Source organism: Labrus bergylta, chromosome 22, assembly GCF_963930695.1.
Source record: "Labrus bergylta chromosome 22, fLabBer1.1, whole genome shotgun sequence".
NCBI classification, from domain to species: Eukaryota; Metazoa; Chordata; class Actinopteri; order Labriformes; family Labridae; genus Labrus; species Labrus bergylta.
Genome location: NC_089216.1, coordinates 7,170,375 through 7,194,853, shown reverse-complemented (window position 1 = coordinate 7,194,853; position 24,479 = coordinate 7,170,375). Strand labels below are relative to the sequence as shown.

Below are 24,479 nucleotides of genomic sequence, written 5' to 3'. Positions count from 1 at the left end.
TAATAATTCAAGATAAAACAACATAGCTGAAAACCAGTTAGCCACATGCAGACAACAGCTAAAGTTAGCATCCAGCCAACTTTTCATTTAAAGGAACGGGCACATGTTCTGTAAGCTAACATTTACAGTTAGCCAGTCTTTGGATCTCTTGGTGTTACTGGAAGTTATAATAGAAGAAAAAGTGGATATAACTACTAAACCAGCCTTTTATCTGCTCACCACACTGAAGGTTGAATTGTTAGCATCCTTCAGTGACAGTGGAAGAGTCAGAAATGGATTCGTCTCTGTGTTGAGGTTGTGGCCTTTGGAGCATGTTGTCGAGTATTTCAGCTGTCCTTTGAAAACCTAGAGAGAGATATTATCAATATTTTTGTAAACAAACAATATGTAAATAATTATTATTAATGGGAAATGATTGTCAAATGTTCAAAATATGATGGGCTTTTTATTTTAATTGTTTAAATGTTCATATTTTTTTCAGGATTTGGATCACAGATGTTTCTGTTTATGATTTTTTCTGGTCCTATCTATTAATGTGTCTTCATAAAGATCCTGATTTATAATGACATGCTCACCTGGGAGGCCTGTGGGATGACTTTGTGTAAAATCATTTCCAGGCATTCAGCAGCATCACGTTGTTGATGCACTAAAAATGAAACATGAAATTCAACTGAAACGCCACAAAAGCATTACTTTGCAGCTGCAGAGGGAACTTCTGCTCCACCTCCTCATTAATGTTTTATGACGGTCACTGGTCAACTTACCGTCTGTAATGTCAAAACTGTTTGTGATGTCTACTGTCCTACATGTTTCTGTCTCCAGTTTTTCAAAGAGGTTTCTCAGCTCCTTATCTGTATCGGAGTTTGGATCCAAACTTGAGAAAGAACGGGAATTATTTAAATCATTCTTCTAAAAATGTTCTTCCCTTTTATTGTTTGTTTAGTAAATCATTGTAATCTTATGAAGGAGTTTTGCTGTCAACAAGTAAAGAAATGTACCAGTACAATGTTAAAATGTGGTAAGTTTAATGATTTAACAATATGGTTTTTCCATCTTATAATGTTGAACTTCTCATGTTATTAAAGTTTACAGACTTAAAACAAAAAAAGATATTAAGGTTTAACTTTAAAACTACAACTTTAATGTACAATAAAGTCTTGATCCAGGTCTTTACATTAGCAAACCAAACAGTGTCAAACCTGTCGTGAATCTCGGTTGTCATGAAGAGAACCTGCAGAACACTGTTGAGGTAACATGTTGCTCCCTGATTACTCAGACCGTGAAGTTTCGGTGACTCTGTCAGGAAATAAAAAGACTTACCCTTAAAATGTAGTATGTACATTTAGCGTATGTAAATTTGGCAAATCTCTCGGGATATACATATAAAACATTAAGATATGAATAATACATTATCTAATGTTATATTATGTACACTATACTGTGTTAAATGTTTACTCAAAATTAAACATTTTATGTTTTATGATTACTGTAACTTTAACTCAACCTTAACTTTTGGTTTGTGGCGATTTTGGCGCCCCCGGTGGACACAATAGTTAATCTAGTCTGTGCATGTACATCATGTTTCAGGGCTATTGTTTCATGATAAAAATCTCATCCATCTTTCTTTTAACAATCTATCGATCCTAGTGAATATTTTCTGTGGAAAACTTTCTTTTTTAAAGTGCTGTGTCTTCAGCTTGCTGTTGATCACATTGTCTGACACCTTGTGACAGCAGTTTTAGGCATTCAAATGTACTCTTTAGTAAGTCTTGTCACTCATTTTCCTTGTCTTTGTTAATAAGCATTAATATGCCTCAGTATTAATTTCAGTCTGACCAGTTAAAAATTCCTCACAGGAGCTTTAATTTCAATGATTGCCATTTAAATCATATGTATCTCTTCTCCTTACCTTTTTGTTCCTTCTCTACTGATTCCATTTCTTTTCTTGTTCTTTTCTTGGGGATCACTTCACTTGTCTCTCCCCTGAAGCTAACAGAATAAAACTATATCACTTTTTATTCAGACAATCGATTCATTTCCGTTTCAGACATGCGTGCTAATGTTACAATTTCAACTTTATTTTCCCAAACAGCCCTAGTCCATAATTCTTTTTAATGACGAAGCACAAACACAATACACTCTTATCTCTGGTACCTGGTGCCTATGTTAAAATAAACCCTTTCCCCTGAATATTCTATCCTCTTCATTGTCATTCCCCTCCTATATTACTACTTAGTATCTGATGTCATATCCTTGGTTCAGTGAAGATAGTTTCATATTTAACATTCACCTGTTTTCACGTCGATTACCTTCAATAGCTCCGTGTCAAAGCCTCGATTTCTCACAGTTTGGGGATATGTTGGAGAGCAGATTAAGGCAGACGTTTCACAGTTTTGATAAACTTCAAATAACCAAAAATGAACTGAATGTCTGTCCAATGCGCCAGTGACTATAGGCGGAGTTAGGGACCGTCGTAAAAGTGCAATACGGCTCATTTCAATATTCAATAACTTTTTTGTTTTTCAACATAGACATCTCAATCACTGCTATTATAGAAGGTGACAGTCCTTAACATTTCACACCAATGAATAAAAAATAAAAATAAAAATAACTCTCTAAATCATCATTATCAATGACATATTGCCTTAAATAAGCACATTTCAAGGTTATAATCTCAATAAATTTCTCATTTTTGATTTTATTGACATCAAATCACCTCTCATGTGTCCTGGACATCCTCTCACAACTTTCACAGCTCATACTTTGTGAAGAAGGCCATTAACAAATGCTTTAATACCATTATCAAGGGCCTGTCGCTTTAAATGTGCAATTTTCAAGGTTGGAATTTCAATAGCTTTCTCAGTTTTAATAATACCAGCGACCCTCCGATTCCCAACCCAAGTCCCTACAGACTGAGCTACTGCCGCCCCAATAAAAATATTGTCCACTCTCTTGTGGCCCATACATTTTTAAATGATAAATTCATAAGTTTTTTTTTTGTTTTTTTTTAAAGAAATACCTTTATACTGTACATTTGCTCTGTGGATTGTAATATATTTTTGTCATTTTTTTTTTTTTTATTCTTCTTTTACATAGAAAAGTTATGTCTCTCGCCTTTACCTGTAGTTAACTACAATACAGAATGTAACTAAGCAGCCAACTTTTCACCTTACAATACACTTTTAAGACATTTTCAAAAACTTTGGGCTTTTCATATTGTGCCCCCTTTACTCTTGTTCATACAGCTCAGTTGATTATGGATTGATTTTAGGAAGGGATGTAAAAATATATATATTTTAATTTACACAAAAATGACTCGCCCTCCATATACATATGCTAATTATATATATATTTCCTTATAGATGGGCTGTGACGAATGTGAGAGGTGGTACCACAGGTACCAAAATGTCCCACAAGGAATACCAGGCAAGTTTGGGAAAACACTGGAAATGTGCTTTTTGTTAAACCATAGAGGTAAGTCATTCATTTAAATGTATGACTCATTGGAAAAGAGAATCAAAGATATAATATGTCTTGCAGCAATGAAAACCATCATTGATCATTCTTATCTTTGATGTAACTATTATATTTAACAGGTCTCTAAGAGCTCACAGCTGGAGCTAAAGCTGTCTTTAAGGCTTCTAGTGTTGATTTTGTTAGCGTGCGTTGAATTGTTATACTTAAAAATAAATTAAATAAAACATATTTTCTTTATACGTATTTATGCATTATTATTTATTTATAGTTAATTATTGATAATATTGTAATTCTCTGAAAAAGATACTTTTACTTTTTGTATTGGTTCCATTGACAAACTTGTAACCAATAATGCATCTAAGAAAAAAAGTAATGCAACTAGACATTGGGAAAGATCTGAGAACTACTGGATGAAAGTAGATACAAGATTGAAAAGTTAAGGGGGTTTTAGAAAGTGGGTTAAAGTGGTTTGAAACATTTAAGGTCTTTTTGAGAAACCAACAGTTGTGAGAGGATGTTTGGGACACATGAGAGGTGATTTGATGTCAATAAAATCAAAAATGAGAACGCTATTAAGATTATAACCTTGAAATGTGCTTATTTAAGGCAATATGTCTTTATATGAATATGAAGTTTATCAAAACTGTGAAACGTTGGCCTTAATCTGCTCTCCAACATATAACATATCCCCAAACTGTGAGAAATCGAGGCTTTGACACGGAGCTATTGAAGGTAATCGACGCGAAAGCAGGCGAATGTTAAATATGAAACTATCTTCACCCCGGTTAATTCAGAGATAAAGCAAAGTCCTGTATTGAATACTCACGGCGACAAATGGCAACCTACAAAAAAGAAATAAGCAGAAGACATATTTCAAACAATTCATTTTGAGGTTAACTTTTCGTTTCTCAGGAATTCAATATGCTACTGTTGGTTCGTACCTGTGCGATTCCCCATCATGCGTCTCAAAAGAAGAACAGTTTAATGATTCCTGTTGTAGCCCAGAAAGTCTGCACACGGGATTAGAAGTGCAAATCCAAACGAGAGAGAAAGACTTCTTTAAAACGTTTTAATAAACCCCAGTTATCGTTCAGACATTGTTGCGCTTACAGTGTTCTAGTTTACGTGACGTTTGCGTAAATTAATCAAGGGGTAACACGGATAGAAGATTTGCCACTATCTTACATTTCATCCAATAATTCTTAACTAGATATCCACACATTTAATACGGGTGGGAAATGACAGCCAATAAACTCCTTACAAATAAAACACAAATAAATATCCGCAGATATTAAATACAAGTCGGTTCTTCAAATCAGTTTAAAACAGCATGATTAAAACACTTAGCCTAGGTTGCAAACAAAGAGAAAAAGACACTTACAAACGGCTTGCGATCACATCGTGAAACCAGTAACCAGTAGCCTGTAGTGGAGGATGTGTCTGCTTCTACTGGTGCCTATTATTGACAGACAGCTTGCGTCGTGTCCTGGGCCACAGCCTACCTCCTACATTTCATTTAATGCCGCCCTCATCTATTATCAGGCAGAGTCTTCTAAGTGTTATGAACATGAACGAAATGATTTAGGTGGTTAGAAAGATTGGTCTCTTTAAGGTAAAAACCACCAGGGTACATTGAAGTACCCCATATCAAGGACAAGCCAGTGGTGCCTTTAGGGTGCTGCCCCAGTGACGAGCCATTGTGTCCCAAAGGTATCAAATCAGTTCTACAAGTGTACTGTTTTAATTGTTATTTGTTTATTAAGGTTTTTTAAGTGTTTTTTTTATTTTTTTTATTCTTTTCCCAGAATAAACCACCTACCTGCCAGAATGTTGTTCAACTTCTTTCAGGTGAAGGTACTTCCTCATGTTGATCAAGACACACCTGTTCACACACCTTTATTGATTATATCTTTCTTATCGCACAACAAACTTTTTTAGTTCTATTTTTGCCTTTAATTCCAGGAATGAGAAAATGCCTGAGGATGATTCACAATCACCTGACAACGCCTGCTTTGCTTTGAGTTTCGTTTCTATTGTTTTTTTTATGTCAACTGTTCTTTCCATTACCTTTTTTTGTTTTTGCACATGCCAGCAAATAATAGTGAATTTAAAAAAAGGCATGGCAATTCTGGAAACTCCAGTGGTTATATAACAAGTTGTCATATATATGACAAGGCTCGGTTAAAAATATGAATTATGTCTATTAAAAACCTTGTTTCATATATCTTTGATATGTTTTCTTCTGTGAGGAATAGCAGGATATCTCCTTTCTGACTTTAAAGAAATACAATAGTGATGTACTTTTTAACTGTACTTTCCTTTTTGGTGTTAAAATCCAAAAGTATGAAAAGCATTAAACTAAATCAGGGTAAACTTTTATATCATTATACAAATGTTATACTTAATTGATGCTGAATTAATGCATGATGCATGAATTAATGTAGGATGTATCGTTAATTCCTGCTGCTCACCATCAACTAATGTGGGGAAGTCACCATAAAATTCATTCATTGAGTTCTTTTTAAACACATCATTAGTTAAGGGAATTTAATTCACAGCTGCCTCATACATTACTGTACAGGGATGTCAGACATACGGCCCGCGTACGAGACGTTTTGGGAAGGAGGAAATGTATTGAAAAATATTTTGAGATTTTTTTATAAATTACATTTTTGTAATACTTATTTTCCCCGAATTGTATTAAAACTTATGTAAAATGAGCAACGTAAAGGTTGATATCATGATACGAATATTAATTAAACGGGGCACTTTGAACTATCTTCTCAGCAGGGAGTATCACGAGCTGCTCCTGCATTACCCTGGTAATACATCACATCAGCAAACAGGCTGAACACCTGAGAGAGGTGACACAGAATGCAGGTTTTCAAGAGAGATCGAAGGAGCGATATTTCTTCAGTTTTATTTGCTCACAAGTTGCCAGAATTGTATCAAAGCTACGGGACTTAACGACAGACATACAGCTGCACTGCACGCTCATCCTGACGGTCTTCAGTTCTGTTTGAGAGGTCTCGTCCTTAACTATTCGAAAATAAATTATTTTAGAATAACAGAATTTAATGTGTTTGACTCTTTTGAGCATGTGTATTCTCAAAGGTATGATTTTTTTTATGACATTGCTTATGTTTATGATATATTAAAGGAAGAATATGCGACTTTTTGATCCAGCAGATGTCGCCCTTGAGCACCAGCATGAAACCAAAACAACTCGAGCTGCATTGTTGTGTTAGTATGCTAATGGTGGCGCTCTTTTGTTTGCTCGTAGCTTCACACTGCATGTAAATTTACACAAAATGACCATGATCTAAAAACGCTTACGTGACATTCAAATAAGCAGTGAGAACAGTATGTTATTCTTCTTTTCTATAGTCCCTCACTTACAAACAACTTTCATATGCAAGGGGATGAGACGGCCGGCCGTCCCGTCCATGTAAACACGATGTAGATAGGCTCAGACAACATCACAGACGGGGGACTCGGCTGTCACACTCACTGTAGACAGTCAAGACTCACAGAGATATTTACAGAGGATATACTGGATTTCTGCTATATTTACAGTATGTGTAAAATGTCGCACATTCAGCCTTTGAGACCAAATTTTAATTTAGGAACATCTCTGTATAGAAGTGCTGCCGGTTTGTGCTAAAAGTACAGTTGAGCTCAATACATGACAGTAATGTGAAGGCTGAAACTGATTTGATGCGGACTTATATATTTTCTGTTTACATTGCACTCTGTTTTAGACTGCAAATCATGCACATATCTGCACAACTGCACAGCTCCTCAACATCCAAGTCAGAATAAAGGCTCATTATGGTGATTTATAAGGAACTTTGACAGTGGATTTCTCAAAAAGTACTCAGTAGAAGTATTATTTCGGTTTCCATCTTGTATATGCAAACATAAAACATGTTTACCAGTGTTACCTGGGCACCTTTTTGTACCCTGCTAAAGTCAATTTTGTAACCTTTGAAAAGGCAGACATATTTGTTGTGATCAATTGAGGTACAAAAGTGTCACTTCTCACCAGAGATACAAGTTTGGTCTCTTTGAGGTAAAAACCACCAGGGTACATTGAAGTACCCCATATCAAGGACAAGCCAGTGGTGCCTTTAGGGTGCTGCCCCAGTGACGAGCCATTGTGCCCCAAAGGTATCAAATCAGTTCTACAAGTGTACTGTTTTAATTGTTATTTGTTTATTAAGGTTTTTTAAGTGTTTTTATTTTAGATTTTATTCTTTTCCCAGAATAAACCACCTACCTGCCAGAATGTTGTTCAACTACTTTCAGGTGAAGGTACTTCCTCATGTTGATCAAGACACATCTGTTCACACACCTTTATTGATTATATCTTTCTTATCGCTCAACAAACTTTTTTAGTTCTATTTTTGCCTTTAATTCCAGGAATGAGAAAATGCCTGAGGATGATTCACAATCACCTGACAACGCCTGCTTTGCTTTGAGTTTCGTTTCATTTTTTTATGTCAACTGTTCTTTCCATTACCTTTTTTTTGTTTTTGCACATGCCAACAAATAATAGTGAATTTAAAAAAAGGCATGGCAATTCTGGAAACTCCAGTGGTTATATAACAAGTTGTCATATATATGACAAGGCTCGGTTAAAAATATGAATTATGTCTATTAAAAACCTTGTTTCATATATCTTTGATATGTTTTCTTCTGTGAGGAATAGCAGGATATCTCCTTTCTGACTTTAAAGAAATACAATAGTGATGTACTTTTTAACTGTACTTTCCTTTTTGGTGTTAAAATCCAAAAGTATGAAAAGCATTAAACTAAATCAGGGTAAACTTTTATATCATTATACAAATGTTATACTTAATTGATGCTGAATTAATGCATGATGCATGAATTAATGTAGGATGTATCGTTAATTCCTGCTGCTCACCATCAACTAATGTGGGGAAGTCACCATAAAATTCATTCATTGAGTTCTTTTTAAACACATCATTAGTTAAGGGAATTTAATTCACAGCTGCTTCATACATTACTGTACAGGGATGTCAGACATACGGCCCGCGTACGAGACGTTTTGGGAAGGAGGAAATGTATTGAAAAATATTTTGAGATTTTTTTTATAAATTACATTTTTGTAATACTTATTTTCCCCGAATTGTATTAAAACTTATGTAAAATGAGCAACGTAAAGGTTGATATCATGATACGAATATTAATTAAACGGGGCACTTTGAACTATCTTCTCAGCAGGGAGTATCACGAGCTGCTCCTGCATTACCCTGGTAATACATCACATCAGCAAACAGGCTGAACACCTGAGAGAGGTGACACAGAATGCAGGTTTTCAAGAGTTTTCAAAGTTTGTATAACCTTGAACAGCAATATTAAAACATAATATAGTAACCTCAAACAAAACACAATTATGGATGTTGTCTTCTGTAATGTGGTACATTTAAATATGACAGAGTTAACCCCTTTCCTAATGTACTTTTATATTTTATGCGTTAACATGCAGTTTTCTATACAAGTACCTTTTTTTGTCTTTTTATTTTTTAAATCATACATTAGCCTATATATCCATGTGTTGAGTTATAGTGAAGTCTGCAAAATTAGTCCGGCCCACTTGAGGTCTCATTTGAACAAATCCGGCCCCCGACCCAATAGAACTTTGACATCCCTGCTGTACAGTAACATAACATGACAATGTGGCTTCTTCTGCAGAAGCCCTCTCTTCATCTGTTATTGATGTCAACAAACATTGAGTTTAGTTTAGTTTATTATCTTTTCCATTTTTGTTACAAAGCAGGAGAAAACAGATCATTTGTATTGTATTTACTGCTTCTCTGTCCCTGCAGGCTTTAATAACATTAAGTACTGTAGGCCTACAGTGTATGTGTTTTTGTTAACATACATTATAAAAGCTGTCATACATGAAATGCAGCTCAAATGATTTTAGAAATGGAAATCACAGGATGATCGTCATATATTGAGAAAACAACTGTAACTGAAAAATAAAGACAAATTCAAATAACTGAACTCTTAATAAAATGTTTAAAATACAGAGCTCTTGTTCTGTTTCATGCTAAAAGACGTTTTTAGATTCAATCAGATTCAACCTGAGCAATTGCATGGTTCTAAAATAATAATTAAAATAGTGTATGATAACAGTAACTTAACAGCCAGCACTGTGTTTTAGGCTATCTCCATTCTGAAACCTCAACAATAAAGAGTTTTATAGCTTGGGGTCATTTGCGTCATTTTTATTGTCATTTTACTGCATTTAGACTACTTCCATGTAATCTAGACTGTAACATTCAAATGCTGTGAAACGTAGGATATGTACAGGCCTACATATTCAGAGTATTGATTTTATGACAAATTCAAAACAAAGAGGTTTTAAGAGAAGGGAAATTTAACAATTTATTTTCCTGCAGTTCATATGGAACATATGACAGCAGTGTAGTTCAGAGTCTTTGTGTTTTTTTTCTTCTTTGTCTTTTCCACATTTATATTATTTTGATACACAGTCAATGGTTCCACATCAGTTTCCTCCGGGCAGAATTACAAGAGTGTGGATGGTAGAAAGGTGATGGATCCCGTAAGCCATCACCAGAGTTGACTCCTCCAGGGTTTCGGCTCCGAACACAATCCGGACATCATCCTCTGTGCAGAAATAAAAATAACTCAGGTCTGGCTTTTATAGATAAACACATTCAGAAGTTTCCTAATAGAAGACTAAAACTAAAATGTTTATTGATTTGCCAGGGGAAAAAACGAAGGTATTTTCCGCGTGGTTAGGCATATGTTATAATAGTCATATAACAATTATGAAATAAACTACAAACTGTAGGTCTATGTCCTACTGAAAATGAAGTGAGACGTACTTATCCCGAGGTCGCTTGTGATTTTCTCTTTAAGCTGCTCCACAGTGATGTTCTTCATCTGCTCAATGTTGTCACACAGATCGATGATCTTTTCTTTTCCTCTTGGATCGTTTACATTCACCTGGATCCCCATTTTGCCACCAAGCCAGATCAGAGCACTGCGAGAGACGTGTCCAAGTGCAAACGATCCCAGTGAATTTAAAAGGTAGGAGGGTGTGTAGGATATCTGAAATGCGTCACCTATGAGCTGATTGGACATCATGTGACTTCTAGACAGGTGAATAAACTACTGGAGCTACACATCCGTTGTTGAGACGGAGTCGAGATGGGGAACAATCCGCCACGTCAACCAAGTACCCCGGCGCCAACACAGACCAGACAAGTTGGAACTGCTCCCATGAGAAGACCTTTAGAAACGGAGACAAAATCAAGGAACCCAGCTGCAAACAGGATATATGTATTAACTGCGTACACGGCGCTACGACCTAGAGTGAGGACAACATTAACTCCATCAACGTTTGATGCTGAACCAAGTAACTCATCGGACAATTTGAAAACTGGACCAAATGTTGATTCAGATCCAGAGAATTGGCCAAACACTTTGACAGCTGAACAGGAGGAGAGGTGTTACGACCCAAATGACACAAGGTTTACATTCGTCGATGGAGAAGATGAAATGGATTGTAAGAGAACAGAACCCCAAATTAATCTGAATTTTATTAAACATATAGTCTATAATAAGGTGAATTTGCCTATACTTAATATTTTAAGGTTATTTGGAGATTTTCAATTAATTAGGCTACTGAAAAATCGATAGTGTGACGGAGCTTCTTGGATGATGTTGATTATCCTCAGTTGTCTTGCCGTTAACTATAACAGGATAGGATAAAAACTTTATTGATCCCCAGAGGGGAAATTCGGGTGTTACAGCAGCACAGAAAAGAAAGCTCAAAAATACACATTAAACAGAATAGATAAGATTAATACAAAATAAATACAAAATTTAAAAAATAAAAATAAAATAAAAAAATAAATAAAAAACAGGGGGTATATACAGTACAAAATCAATGATGAAGTTAACTGGGGGGAATTGAGAATTGAGACAGTATTTGCAGAGAATGACACTAAACATCCTTAATTAAAGATATATATATATTCGGGTGTGGGTAAGTAAAAGCACGGGGACAACTTCTGCTGTGCGTCTTAGACTTTTATTGTCCGTCCGTAACAGAGCATGACATATCCAGACTGAACAACAACATCAGCGACACCTTACTTATCTTAAAGCAATATCACTCCTCCAACCGTAACCATGGGTAACCTTAAAGGCAAAGTGCATCATATCAAACAGATACTCGTGTAAAGTACAAATTGTAAATATAAATTAAATTAGCATTAAATGAAATAATGTATATTATCTCAACCTGAGAAAAATAAAGATCTATAAAATAAAACTTTACAAAAATAAATCTCATCTCCATCTTACAATAGCCTAGTTGTAAAGTTCTAATTGTAAAGCAGCCTACAGCCTTTTGTATTTTGTTGCTATAGCCTACTCACAGAAGAAGTGTTTAATGTTTTCATTGCAGCAGAACATTTTGGGATATGTCCTTTTTTCAGGAATAAGTCAAACCCTGAGGCGTGAGCAGGAAAACAGAGTTAATGTTAACTACAGGCAGCAGTATGCCTTATCCTGTTTAGCAATCGACCGTGGTATAAGGTAAATGATGCACTTCAAGGTGTTCTTCATGAAGGGACTTTAGACTCTGAAAAACAGCTGTCCTGATCTCCTCTCCGTTCATAAATTCCTGATACCTGACCTGACACCTTGTTGGGTGTCATTCTTTAAATACAAAACTAACTACCACTGTCTGTTGCTCTTTTTCTCCTCTAGTTGAGCTCAATGAATACAAGTCTCTCAGAGCAAAGATGTCCTGTGGTCATACTGTGACTCCAACGTCTCTCATCAACTGGTGTCGCAAGCAGCTGGACCAGGTATTAGAAAACTATTATTTTGTTATGTTTCTCCACATTTTCAAAACTGGAAAACAACTATTAGGTTGATTGTCAGGCTTGTTCTAGAGCTATGGATCTTATGAACTATGAGCAGTAGATTTACTTTTTATTTTTTGTTTGAATCCACTTTGTGTCTCTTAAGGCATGAGGATTTTAAATGTCTATTATTTGATAACATTAAGGACTTCTTTTCAGCTCTTCATCTGTCACTTAATTCATGGTGGTAAAAAAGTAAGCAAAAGTGGCAATTAAGTACATTTGATTGATTTTCTCTTTAATTCTCAAGGGTAAGGTGCAGTTTGTTTGTGGCCAACCTAATTGTGATGCTGTGTGGTCATTTGAAGATGTTTGCAAAATGGCTCTGCTGACTCCTGCAGAAACAAAATACATTGATAGAAGAATGTTCAATAGAGTCGCCAAAGAATACTTTGGTGCCAAAAAAGTAAGTATCTACCAATCACAGGTTCTAAGAGATATTGTGCATTCATACTGAAGATGTTTTTATTATTTGTTTGATTTTTAACCAAATTTACTCAACAGTGTCCCGGCTGTGAGAGTTTAGTGGTGAGAAAGGACCAGAACAACTTGAGGGTTTGCTGCACAGTGTGCACACGTAACAAAAGAAGGGTTTACGAATTCTGCTGGCAGTGTTTGAAGAAATGGACACATCCATCTGAACATGCCGACTACTGTGCAAACCCTGAATGTGTTAATCAGCCACTGGAAATCCTGAGAAAGTGTCCCGAGATCAACTTCAAGAATGTTAGGATGGTGACCGGCTGTCCCTCTGTCCGTGCCTGTCCCACCTGTGGGTTTCTGATCGAGCATAGCGGAAAAAAATGCAATCACATCAAATGTCCCCGGTGTAAGGAGGAGTTCTGTTTTGTGTGCTTGTCCACAGTCTGTTATTCATATTTCAGAGCTTGCAACGATGGTGTCGCCCCAAGACAGACCTCTATACCAGTATGGAAGAGGAAATAAGATGACGTGTGAAAGAATTAACAATGCTGTAGTTTATTTTTCTGTGGGGGGATGTATTACAGCAATGTAGCAGACTGTCACTTTAGCATGTACCTTAAGTAGGAAAACTGTCAATGTTAAACTTGGTGCAGCCTGATCAAATGCCAGCAGGGTTTCTTTCGCAAAGCTGCAGAATCAAACAGTGTAAAGAACAAACTAGTTCAACTCTATAAAGAGCCTCATTTCATATCACAAGCCATTCTGCTGCATTTATATGAGTTACAATCTAGATCACAGAAGTAAAAGGTAAGCTTCTCACTCTGAGCATGACATCATGGGAATATGGTGAATTACCCCGCCTGTGACACATGTCCATGTGTAATGTAGATTATTAAATGCAACAGAATATAATCAGTTATGGTTAAACAGCAGTTTTCAGCCAAATGTATATTTTTATGAATAGCAACACAGTATTCAGTAAAGACCGAATTTATTGGTATATTCTGATCTCAAGCCAGTTTGTGAAGGTGACAGTGTTTGAGGACTGTTTGGACTTTTTCAGGGAGCCATATGGGATCTGCTTTAAAATTAGAAGGGGAGCTTGAAAACTGCCAACAACTGGTTTGAAAGACATTCACTGAGTGCAATCATTATTTTAAAATATTTCATACTGACTTCAAGTTTTATCTCTTTCACCATCATGGAAATAATTGGAGTGATAGTTAAGAAAATGGAGGGCTTAGTGATTTATTTGATTCTCAAGACACATTGAGCATCCATAATTATACAGTTTATTTTACACAATGACAGTTTATAACTCAGGGATTACTACTTCTTGTAATATTTTGCTAAGTGGTGGTAACACAAAAAGGTGTCTGTATTCTACCCAAACTTCTCTGTACATGTGTTAGAATTGGGAATAATATTATGCTCCAAATTGAGTTTAATTTCACTTCATTTATAATTTTCATCTTAGTTTTTCTGTTAGGGTCATATATATATATATAGATACTGTTTTTTGGTTTGGCCATGTTTCCTCATTATGTTTTTTTGGTATCATTTCTGATCAATATAATGTATGTAGGGTGAGAAACCAGCTGATTGATATTTTTGAGCTGCGTTTGATCACAGCAGATTATCTTTATGATTTTCACATTACTCTGTTCAATTAAAAATTGTCATAAAAAGGCATTTTGTCTCTGACTGAATAACTCTACAATTACAACGCAGCCTTCAGATAAATTACCAAGAAGAGACAAACAAAATTATTGAACAATTAAAGTTTATAAAGCCGGTTTTAGAGGCTGTGTTTCCTACAGATTATTGTGTTCATCTGTGCTGGTGTGGATCCTGATCCTGCAGGAGCAACATTTTCTGTAAGACACCAAGACTGCAGCCAGGAGACACACGGCAGCAGTGATGCTGAGAGATGTTTTGACACCGAAGGACAAACAGGTCCAGGTCTGGGCTGAAGTTAAAGTCCCATATGGATCTCTGACCAAAAAAGAAATACAGTGAAGTTAGAACGAGCTCAAAGTTGATAGAAAGTGCGAGTGTTGTTGCTTGTTTAGAATCACAATCACCTGATGATGGAAGCAGGAAATGTATCGACGGCGTCTGAAGGAGGAGTGATGTCAGAGTACAGACACAACCTCCTGTCAGGACAGGAAACTGAACCCTGGTATCCTTCAATCTGACCGTAAAAAAACACAAAAGATATTAGATTACATCTGGTTACATTAAATAGACTGCACATTTAACACAAGACATGCTTCACTACATACAAACATTACACTATTATTTTAGAAAGGCAATAAATCAGCTGCTGTTTTTAATGGTGCACGGTGTTTAAATATGGGAATTACTCAGATTGAGTAACCTGTTTTGTCAGTCACACCAAATCTTGTCTAAATGTAAATTATCAATCTTTAAAACTGTTAACAATTAAAAGCTTCTGTTTCTGTATTTTTTTTATGTCATTACCTGAATGCTTCCCCCTGCTGGACACTCCACCCACTCAGAGCCTGACAGGTGGATTTGGTACCTGTTTGGTCCAGTACACCTGTGTCTGTAACAGCGCCCCTCCACTGTGCTGACGAACGAAGGAAACTGACTCCGGTTCTAAACAAGAGACAAGTGAAGAAAAAAATGACTTTATAATCGACTTAATATGAGAGGGAAATAAAACACATTAATACACTCACATGCACGCGTGAAAACACACGTGTACACACCTGTCTGGTCAGACTGGAGAAGAAGCATCGGCTGTCAAAACCAAAGATCTCCCCAGTCGAGTCCGCTTCAGCTGACCGCCTGGGGTTTTCCTTTTTCCAGCACTCACTCTGAAGGGAAAAGGTGGAGAGGGTAAACGTGACGCTCATATGAACATAAAAAAAGACTGAAAGCGTTGGCATGAAAAATAGAATTGATCCCACAAAGCTGTTTTACATCATTTGAAATTACTACAGAGCAGGAAATACTTCTTACTCCATTTTTGAGGGGTTTATACACACTGCATCCCTCCAGGTATTGATCAGTCTTGCACTCCCCTTTGTGGAGGTGAAGGTAATGACACCCAAACCCACTGAGAAGAAGAAACGCAAACATTTAGTGCTGAAAATGTAACATTTTAAATTAAAAAGTGGCTTACATTCCTATCCAGACTATATGTTGTAGAGATAAACAATTATAACTTAATATACCTGCCAGAGCAGAAAAATGACAGGTTGACAGGGATCCAAACATGGCCCCTTCTCCTACAAATCAAACATTTATCATATATTTTATTTATTTATTTATTTATTTATTTATTTATTTATTTATTTATTTATTTATTTATTCTTTTTCTATACTTACCGTCTCCCCACACCAGACTCTGTGCCCTGCTCACGTCTACATTGTACCAGCCCGTGTCCTGTAATGCAGCCAAGGTTACCGGGTTGATCCAGACTGAGGATGAGTCCGCTAGCTCTGCTGCCATGATGGAGCCCTGAAAGATCCTGGACTCCCAGTGTGAGGACACTTTGCCAGGAAGTACACCCTGCATTAACAAAGCAGAAGATCATATAAGGGAGGCCTCTTGACAAATCTGGTTAAGTTGGAGCGGTTCTGCAGCTCTGCTAAAGGATTTGAATTGAAGCTCATGGATATCTAAGCACACTTTGAAGTATACTTAAAGATTCCAATGTTTTGTGTACTGTAAAGTTCACACCTAAAGTGCCACATTTTGAGTAAATCAATTGAAGTGGGCATTTTGAAGTATATGTCAAAGTTAACAATTTAAAGTATATTTAAAAATGTTTCACTTTTAAGGGCCCTTCAAAGTGTACACTTTAAGTGCTCTTAAAAGTTCAATCTTAATCCAAACTTCTTATTATACATTTTTGGAGTTCCCACTTAAGTGCACACTTTAAGGGAACTTTTAAACAAAATTAAAAGTGCACACTTTTTCGTTAAAATTCAAATTGCACAATTGTAAGGGCACTTTACTGCCACACATTAAACAGTACTTAAGAGAGCACACTATTAAGGGAACTTCAAAGTTTAAACTTAAGGTCTCTTCAAAGTGACATTTTTAATAGCGCACATTTTGAAGTGCACACTTTAAGTGCCCTGAAAAGTGTGCCCACTTCAGAATGCCCTATAAAGACCACACTTTTAAAGGCACTTCAGAGTTGTTAAGGGCACTTAAACAGCACACTTTTAAGCACACTTCACATGCTGACCTCAAAGTATTATATAATTACATAAAAAAAATTGTGTTAAAAAAAAAACCTTGAGACATGGAGGAACAGTCTCGCCAGGTGTGGAAGAGCTCTTTAGAGAAACCCAGCACATGAAACAGCTCATGGATCACAGTCTGTAACATGAACACACAAGATTCAACACACAATTTCAAACTACCGAGAACATTTTTGTTTTTTTCATATTTAAAATAATACCTGTACAGCTGCCTGGTGATTAAACGTTTCTCCTTTCAGTCTTTCCCTGTAGATGACCACCACCCCGGCCACAGGTCGTCCAAGTGCATCTGTCTGGCAGTGAGCAGCGTAGGCCAAAATATTAGGCTTAGGGGGCAAAAGGACGCAAGGATGAGTATAATGAAATCAGCAGTTAAGGAAAGCTTCATCTTTCATGATTGTCGATTCAATTGCAAAATAAGAAAGTGTGTATGAAGTTACCTATATCAAAAGTAACCATTCAGCAAGATCAACTTTGTTATCTAAATAGGTAAAATTGCATAATTAAATCTTAAACATTTCCTTTTGAAATAATGTGACAATGAGAATTATTATCCAAACTACTGTTGATTTTTTTTTCTCTACTTGGAGGAACTTTAACTTTAGGACATTAAAATGGAGAATATGTCAATAAATTCTGTTACAAATATTTTGGAGGTCAAAAAAACGATTTAATGAGTAATTTAGATGTGATGAAAATATAAAAGGCAAACAATGCCAATAATCTAAGGATTCAAAAGTCAGTCAGTCTATTTTGTTCCTTTCTTTGATTTTTAAATTGTCCTCTGCTGCCACCTTGAGGGATTTTTCAGGATTTTTTTCAAAACAGCAGACGCCCAAGACCAGTACTAATTAAAACTTTTAGCTATCAAACTTCTGAAATCTGATGTTTTTACGACATACACCAAAAATAAAGTTTTAACATATTAAAAATAAGAGTCAATGGTAAATATGAGACCCATTTAGGCTAATCAATATGATAGATCTCAAAGTTTTCAGCGTGTGTGTACCTTTGCTCTGCACTTGTCAGTGGACTTCATGTGAAGGTACAGCAGGAAATCCGTGTCAGCGAGTCCTGCACCTCCAGGACGGAGCTCAGTCCTGTGAGGTGAATCAGCATGAATGTAAATATCACATCCAGCAAGATGATCGTCTGGGATCTGTAGACAGAGTTGAAAAACACATTTCATTAAGTGTAGTTCAGGGACAAACAGCAGAAACAGCTACATGCTTTAATGATACTTACTGTCACATCCAGACAGGTCTCAGTTCTGTAGTTGCTGTTGGCTCGACCACACCTGAGGCACGAATTGTAGGTTTACCACATGTAAGGAATTATGAACAGACAGTAAACATAGGACTATAAGATTGAACAAATACATTTATAAAATACTTTACTGTATTTCCAAACGAGATGATAAAGTGTGACTGTTATTTGACTGCAAACTTGACTTTAGAGCATTTCTACATCTGGAGCCCTCTGTGCGTTTAACTGCGGTCAAACCAGCCGCTCCTCGCTTTTACATGGTGAAGTGAGCAGCCCCTAAATTTGAAGTGCTCACGTATTCTGATCTTTATGGTAAATGCTCCAGACTGCAGAGCGAGCAGGAGGAACAGACAGAGAGAGCGAGTCCGTTATTAATCTCCTTTTCCAGCCAAAAGTGATAAATGCCGAAGTCTTACCATAAAACCGGCTATGAGATACACGTGTATGAAACGGGAGTAAAAAAAATACTGTTCAGGGAATAGCTATAGCTATAGCTACTATGAAGTACTTTTACTGTGTACTTATTGAGTAATCCACTGTCAAAGTCCCTTACGTGTCATATTACCGAGTCTTTTTTTCGGACTTTGACGTCTTGTAAAAACAAATTCTTCTATAAGTACACCATGACTCTGATATGACTATACTTAATACTTCTTAGACTACATGCACCGGTACTATGGAGTACTTCTACTGAGTATTTTTTGAGAAATCCACTGTCAAAGTTCCTTATAAATCACTATAATGAGCCTTTATTCTGACTTGGATGTTGAGGAGCTGTGCAGTTGTGCAGATATGTGCATGATTTGCAGTCTAAAACAGAGTGCAATGTAAACAGAAAATATATAAGTCCAGTGAGCGTTAATGTAATGCATCAAATAAGTTTCAGCCTTCACATTATTGTCATGTATTGAGCTCAACTGTACTTTTAGCACAAACCGGCAGCACTTCTATACAGAGATGTTCCTAAATTAAAATTTGGTCTCAAAGGCTGAATGTGCGACATTTTACACATACTGTAAATATAGCAGAAATCCAGTATATCCTCTGTAAATAACTCTGTGAGTCATGACTGTCTACAGTGAGTGTGACACCCGAGTCCCCCGTCTGTGATGTTGTCTGAGCCTATCTACACCGTGTTTACATGGACGGGACGGCCGGCCGTCTCATCCCCTTGCATATGAAAGTTGTTTGTAAGTGAGGGACTATAGAAAAGAAGAATAACATACTGTTCTCACTGCTTATTTGAATGTCACGTAAGCGTTTTTAGATCATGGTCATTTTGTGTAAATTTACATGCAGTGTGAAGCTACGAGCAAACAAAAGAGCGCTACCATTAGCATACTAACACAACAATGCAGCTCGAGTTGTTTTGGTTTCATGCTGGTGCTCAATGGCGACATCTGCTGGATCAAGACCTCTCGTTCAGTATTTATGAAGGATTTGGAGGGCCAAGGTCTTTGTTAGTTATAGATGGATGGATCCTTTATTGTCATTGCAGATTACTACACAATGAAATTCAATTCCTACCCAGCCTCCACCCCTTGATACTTTATCAAAATATTTTTTAATAATTCAAAGATATAGAAAGTAAGCAAGTTTATGGCACATATGGAAAAAAAGAATGCTTGAAATTACAAGGATTTTTACAAAATCAAGAAAAAGAAGCTGTCATGTACCAGAGATTGTACTCTTTCAAAAACCAACCTCTTGTTCATCATTGCCCCCACAAATTAAAAAATAAATGCATATGCTCAATAATGATATTACAATTAAGTCTTCTCATGTGAAATAGGAGCTCAATTGTTGAGTAGATAATACAATTACATTATAAGGAGTTGGATTGTATTGCAAACATGCTGCAAACTTTTGAGAGAGAGTAATGTAGTGGACACAAATTCCCACATACAAACCTAAATAGAAGATGATTATGTGTATAGATTGCCCTGCCTATAGAAATGTTTCTCTATTCCACAAGATTCTCTATTCCTGACAAGTTGATAAAGGTTTGCACATTTTATTTTACAGAAACAGTGTGACACATGCCAAAGATGGTACCATGAGCAGTTTTAAATTTAAAGAGAAAAGATAGATGTATATAGTTGTTGGTGTTCATAGTCTTTGTAATTTCATATGTATGTTCTACGAAAATGTTAATGTTTATAATAGCCTAGTGCAGGGGGTTCCCCAGCTTTTCAGGTCTTGACCCCCAAAAGTAAGGATACCAGAGACTGGGGACCCCCACTCTCCCTAGAGGTGGTTGAGACTGAGGCCTCTGGGTGTAGAGCATTTCCACACGTTTTCATATACAAACACTGTTAACACAAAAGAATACAACGTTTTTGGAAGGCATCTCACGGCCCCTGGACCCACACTTTGGGAACCAGCTGGTGCGTGCACTGAGGCTCTGGTCCTCCGGGCGAGTGGCCCAGGTTCAAATTCGGCCTGTGGCTCCATCCCACATGTCATTCCCCATTCTCTCTCTCCCCGATTTCTGTCTCTACCCACTGTCCAATCTCTAAATAAAGGCATGCAAACCCCCTTCTAAACATTTTTAAAAACTTTTCTGAACATGATACATGAACATATTATTATCGCATACCTTACTCTTCACTTAGCATTTTTCTCCACCATTGGTGGAAGGTACCAAACGGTGCAATAAACTGTTGTCGTACCAGGAGGTTTGCAAAATGACGGCTTTGACTGTTAAGGAAATGGAGTACTTTGAAGAGACTATTGCCCGTCTGGCTGCTGCAGAATTCTTTGAAATTAAGCCAGTGAGTCATCCAGTAGTGGAGTATTTCAGAATTAAATTTTCAATTCAAGTGCACTGTTTTAAAAGTATTCTGTGTCTTGTCTTTATCCTCACCAGTGCCCAAAGTGCAGAACACATGTGGAGAGGACAGATCTCTCCAACCTGTGTGTGCACTGCACCATCTGTACAGCCGATCAGAAGAAGATATACTATTTCTGCTGGCTGTGTCAGAGGGAGTGGAAAGGTCCAGGCCCCAGATCTGACCACTGCGAAAATGACGGCTGCATCAACAAGGACCTTCAACTTCTGCAGACGTGTAAGACCATCAGTCTGCCTGCTGTGGAGGGGGTCACTGATTGTCCGTCAGTGCGAGCCTGTCCTAAATGTGGCCTGAGTGTGGAACACAGTTCACAATACTGCAAAAACATCAACTGCCCTCGCTGTCACATTGAGTTCTGTTTTGTCTGTCTGAAACTAAAGCTTGAGTGTAACAAAACAAGTTCTCCATACAAAATCTGTCCCAGTGGTGTGGCCCCAAGACAGACCTCCATCCCTGTGTGGCAGAGGAAATGAGGGGAAAAGGTCAGGATTGTGGAGTCCTTTTATCTGAGGGTAAAAAGCAGCAGTAACAGAAATGACTGTAGACATATTGAAGTATTTGTTGCTATATGAAAATAATTTTTTAACATTAATGTATTATTTTACTGCTGCCCTCAGAGAGGTGGCTATGTGATAGATACCTGATATTTTTAAAGAGTTAAAACATCAGGAGTTGATCACATACCAAGCTCAACTAGAGGTGGAGACAGATTACAAAGAGAGTATTTTTGGATGAACACATTGAAAGCTCTGCAATATCATGATCTAAGTGGTCAAATGGACCTCTATCTTTTCCTGTAGTTGTCATAGTCGTCTGAGGTGGTTGTAAATTTAGTCAATTATATATAATACTGTATATCATGATGTGACTGGTTGTAAATCTTTAAAGGAAGTAGCTTGGAGGCCATTTGTACCTGTTCTGATGAAGGCCTGGCTGAAACATGTCTGCATGTTTTTATGAGTCCATTGCCCTGATGAAATAAAGTTTTTATTAATTATCCCTTTGACTGCCTCAGACCTCTTCAATGACTTTTAAGTTTGATCCCAACACTGGAAAGCAGCAGGGATACATTCTTTTCATTAATTTTGTAAAAATGTTCCGCACCAATGGAGCGCTCCACCTGCTTTTTGACAAATTAATATATGATTGTCAACTTTTAATGTGTTTTCTACTATGTTTAAATCCACCTTCACAAATAAAAAGGACAAAGGGACACATAGAAAATGATGGCCTACACGAACAACATATTAAAAAAATTCTCATGAAGCAGCACTTTTTTTTAAGCTTTTATCCATGGTCCACGTTATTGTCATAGTCCTGCATCAGAAAGCTAGTTACCCTGGGTAAACATGTTCGTAAGTATCCACTGTCAATATGGCAGTTTGATTCCTAGATCAACACTAGCACTGCAATGTAAAAAATAACACACAAGAGAAGTTCCAGTCCTTGGAATGGTCATTCTCTGTGATGGTGCCACAGGTCCCTGCCCGATTGGACCGACAAGTCAGTAATTGGTTCTTAAATGCTGCAGGTGCTCGACATTAATAACTGAGCTTCACCTGCCACTTGGCCTCACTACCAATACACCAACACATTGGATGTGTCTGTGCAAAAACAATCCTGCCACTTCCATTTTCCCATTAACAAACATTGAGAATCAGAAAAATTCAGTTCATGAAAAAAAACGTGTGGACCTTCATATACTAACACATTATTTGAAATCATGCAGATTGATGTAATATTTTATTGAGTCTTTAATTCGACAGAAATGGAAAATGCCTCAGTGACATAAAAATAACATTAATTAAAAAATAACTTTTCTTATTATCAACTTATTTATTTCCTACAGTGAATGTTCTTGCAAACTTAAGGTTGTTTGTGGTGGGTGACCAATTTTCTGTGAAAGACGGTGACCTCGTTCACCCTCACACTGAACACGGCATCCCACAGGGCTGTGTGCTGGGTCCTCTTTGTTTTCTCCTCACCTGAACTTAACACCTGTACGTGCATTGTTCCACCACCAACACCATCTCAAGTTTTGAGAGGACACTATACCTTTGTTAGCCTCATGAGCAACATTTGTTCATATTTATGAAAGGTGAAAATATGATTTCAGGGCCTTAATGCTTTTTATGCACATTTATTACAATAAATGAAGGTTGTTTTCTTCGCTTAAAGAAATATACTGCTTTTAAAATCCATATCTTTATTCAGTAATATTGAATGGGAAACTGCTATCTTTTGTTTCATTCTATACACAAATAACTGCAAATGTACTTTTGACTCTTAGTCATCAAAATTGTTAAAAAAAAAAAAAAACAGAAATTCAAACCAATGATTAAGAAAAAGAAGCCATTGTACTCTATATGTAATTTAGTTCACCATCAATTTGGTAGAAACTTGCAAGTAGACATTTCTGAATTCATCTTCAACGCTGACATAAGTCCTGCCCACTCTCTCCATCAAAATAAGTTTAGAGTCGACAGAATAATAACAACAAGTATCACAATTAATAAACAACCACAAACGATAAGAGCAATGCAAGGTGGTTTCTTCAGGATGTTGGTTAAACTTGTGCATTCTGGAGGGAAAGTAGGACAAAAATTATTTTCATCGGACAAAACATTTGACCTTTGATGAATGAATCAAAGTGTCATTTTGAAGGTTTAAGGTTACGGTATGTAGTAGGTTATGTTTTTGGCTATTGTTCATGATCATTTATTGTGTGATTATATTGAGTAAGAGGATACAGCGATTACAAGGGTATGGGCGCAAATATATTGATTTAAGTCCCTTGTTATATACACTGTAAGATTCCTTTGTTTCATTGTCAACTGAAACAACTCCTTCATTGCACCTTATGTACATTTTGTGCTTTTTAGATTTTTACAATGTTAAATTCTATTTGATATATTTGAAATTATTTTATTGTTTAAGTACATTGCTATTTCTTGCTTTGTTTCCTTTGTTAACTGCTTTGCACCAAAACACCGAGACAAATTCCCTGTCTGTGTAAATGTACTTGGCAACAAAAAAACGATTCTGACTCTGATTGTTCACCTTTTGTGATCAGTTAGATGGAGAGGTCAGCTGGGTAATCATGAGTTGATTCTTTTTTGTCTTTAAGTTAAACATATATTTTTTTAATTTGGTTAAAGTTGCTAGAATGTATGGAAAGGTTCTCCTTCTTGTGTTTGCTTTTGTGAAAAAGGCGCCCTCTGGTGGACGTCTTTGCCAGTGTTCCTCTTTAGCTTTCACTTTCACTTTTGCCCTGACTCTGGCCAGA

The 24,479-nt window shown here is 36.7% G+C and overlaps 3 protein-coding genes and 1 pseudogene across 3 annotated transcripts; 2 read left to right on the top strand and 2 right to left on the bottom strand.

Annotated features, from left to right (window-relative positions):
• Nucleotides 1-104: 104 nt before the first annotated feature.
• LOC136177325 (ubiquitin carboxyl-terminal hydrolase 47-like) lies at nucleotides 105-2,092 on the bottom strand. The gene is made up of 5 exons (XM_065950099.1): nucleotides 1,910-2,092; nucleotides 1,200-1,296; nucleotides 765-874; nucleotides 576-646; nucleotides 105-345 (listed from the first exon to the last, which is right to left on the bottom strand). Exons 1-5 carry the CDS (start codon nucleotides 1,935-1,937, stop codon nucleotides 208-210), a joined length of 444 nt encoding a protein of 147 aa, XP_065806171.1. The 5' UTR covers nucleotides 1,938-2,092; the 3' UTR covers nucleotides 105-207.
• An 8,438-nt stretch (nucleotides 2,093-10,530) lies between these two features.
• On the top strand, nucleotides 10,531-14,525 carry LOC136177555 (potential E3 ubiquitin-protein ligase ariadne-2-like). The gene is made up of 4 exons (XM_065951017.1): nucleotides 10,531-11,041; nucleotides 12,253-12,353; nucleotides 12,661-12,816; nucleotides 12,915-14,525. The coding sequence occupies exons 1-4, from the start codon at nucleotides 10,684-10,686 to the stop codon at nucleotides 13,353-13,355; spliced, it is 1,056 nt and encodes a 351-aa protein (XP_065807089.1). The 5' UTR covers nucleotides 10,531-10,683; the 3' UTR covers nucleotides 13,356-14,525.
• LOC110003087 (ciliated left-right organizer metallopeptidase-like) lies at nucleotides 14,068-20,056 on the bottom strand (annotated as a pseudogene).
• A 324-nt stretch (nucleotides 20,057-20,380) lies between these two features.
• On the top strand, nucleotides 20,381-22,192 carry LOC110003088 (uncharacterized). Its single transcript, XM_020658781.2, has 3 exons — nucleotides 20,381-20,392; nucleotides 20,957-21,115; nucleotides 21,211-22,192. Exons 1-3 carry the CDS (start codon nucleotides 20,381-20,383, stop codon nucleotides 21,664-21,666), a joined length of 627 nt encoding a protein of 208 aa, XP_020514437.2. The 3' UTR covers nucleotides 21,667-22,192.
• Nucleotides 22,193-24,479: the final 2,287 nt, after the last annotated feature.

Excerpts from the sequence above, each read along its gene's own strand:
- LOC136177325 (XM_065950099.1), bottom strand. The coding sequence starts at position 1,937 with ATGGAATCAGTAGAGAAGGAACAAAAAG. Across the intron at positions 1,297-1,909 it reads AGTAGAGAAGGAACAAAAAG|AGTCACCGAAACTTCACGGT; the intron begins GTAAGGAGAAGA and ends ATTTCCTGACAG. Across the intron at positions 647-764 it reads CAGTTTTGACATTACAGACG|TGCATCAACAACGTGATGCT; the intron begins GTAAGTTGACCA and ends TTTCATTTTTAG.
- LOC136177555 (XM_065951017.1), top strand. The coding sequence starts at position 10,684 with ATGGGGAACAATCCGCCACGTCAACCAAGTACCCCGGCGCCAACACAG. Across the intron at positions 11,042-12,252 it reads TGGAGAAGATGAAATGGATT|TTGAGCTCAATGAATACAAG; the intron begins GTAAGAGAACAG and ends TTTCTCCTCTAG. Across the intron at positions 12,817-12,914 it reads AATACTTTGGTGCCAAAAAA|TGTCCCGGCTGTGAGAGTTT; the intron begins GTAAGTATCTAC and ends TTTACTCAACAG.
- LOC110003088 (XM_020658781.2), top strand. Across the intron at positions 21,116-21,210 it reads AATTCTTTGAAATTAAGCCA|TGCCCAAAGTGCAGAACACA; the intron begins GTGAGTCATCCA and ends TATCCTCACCAG.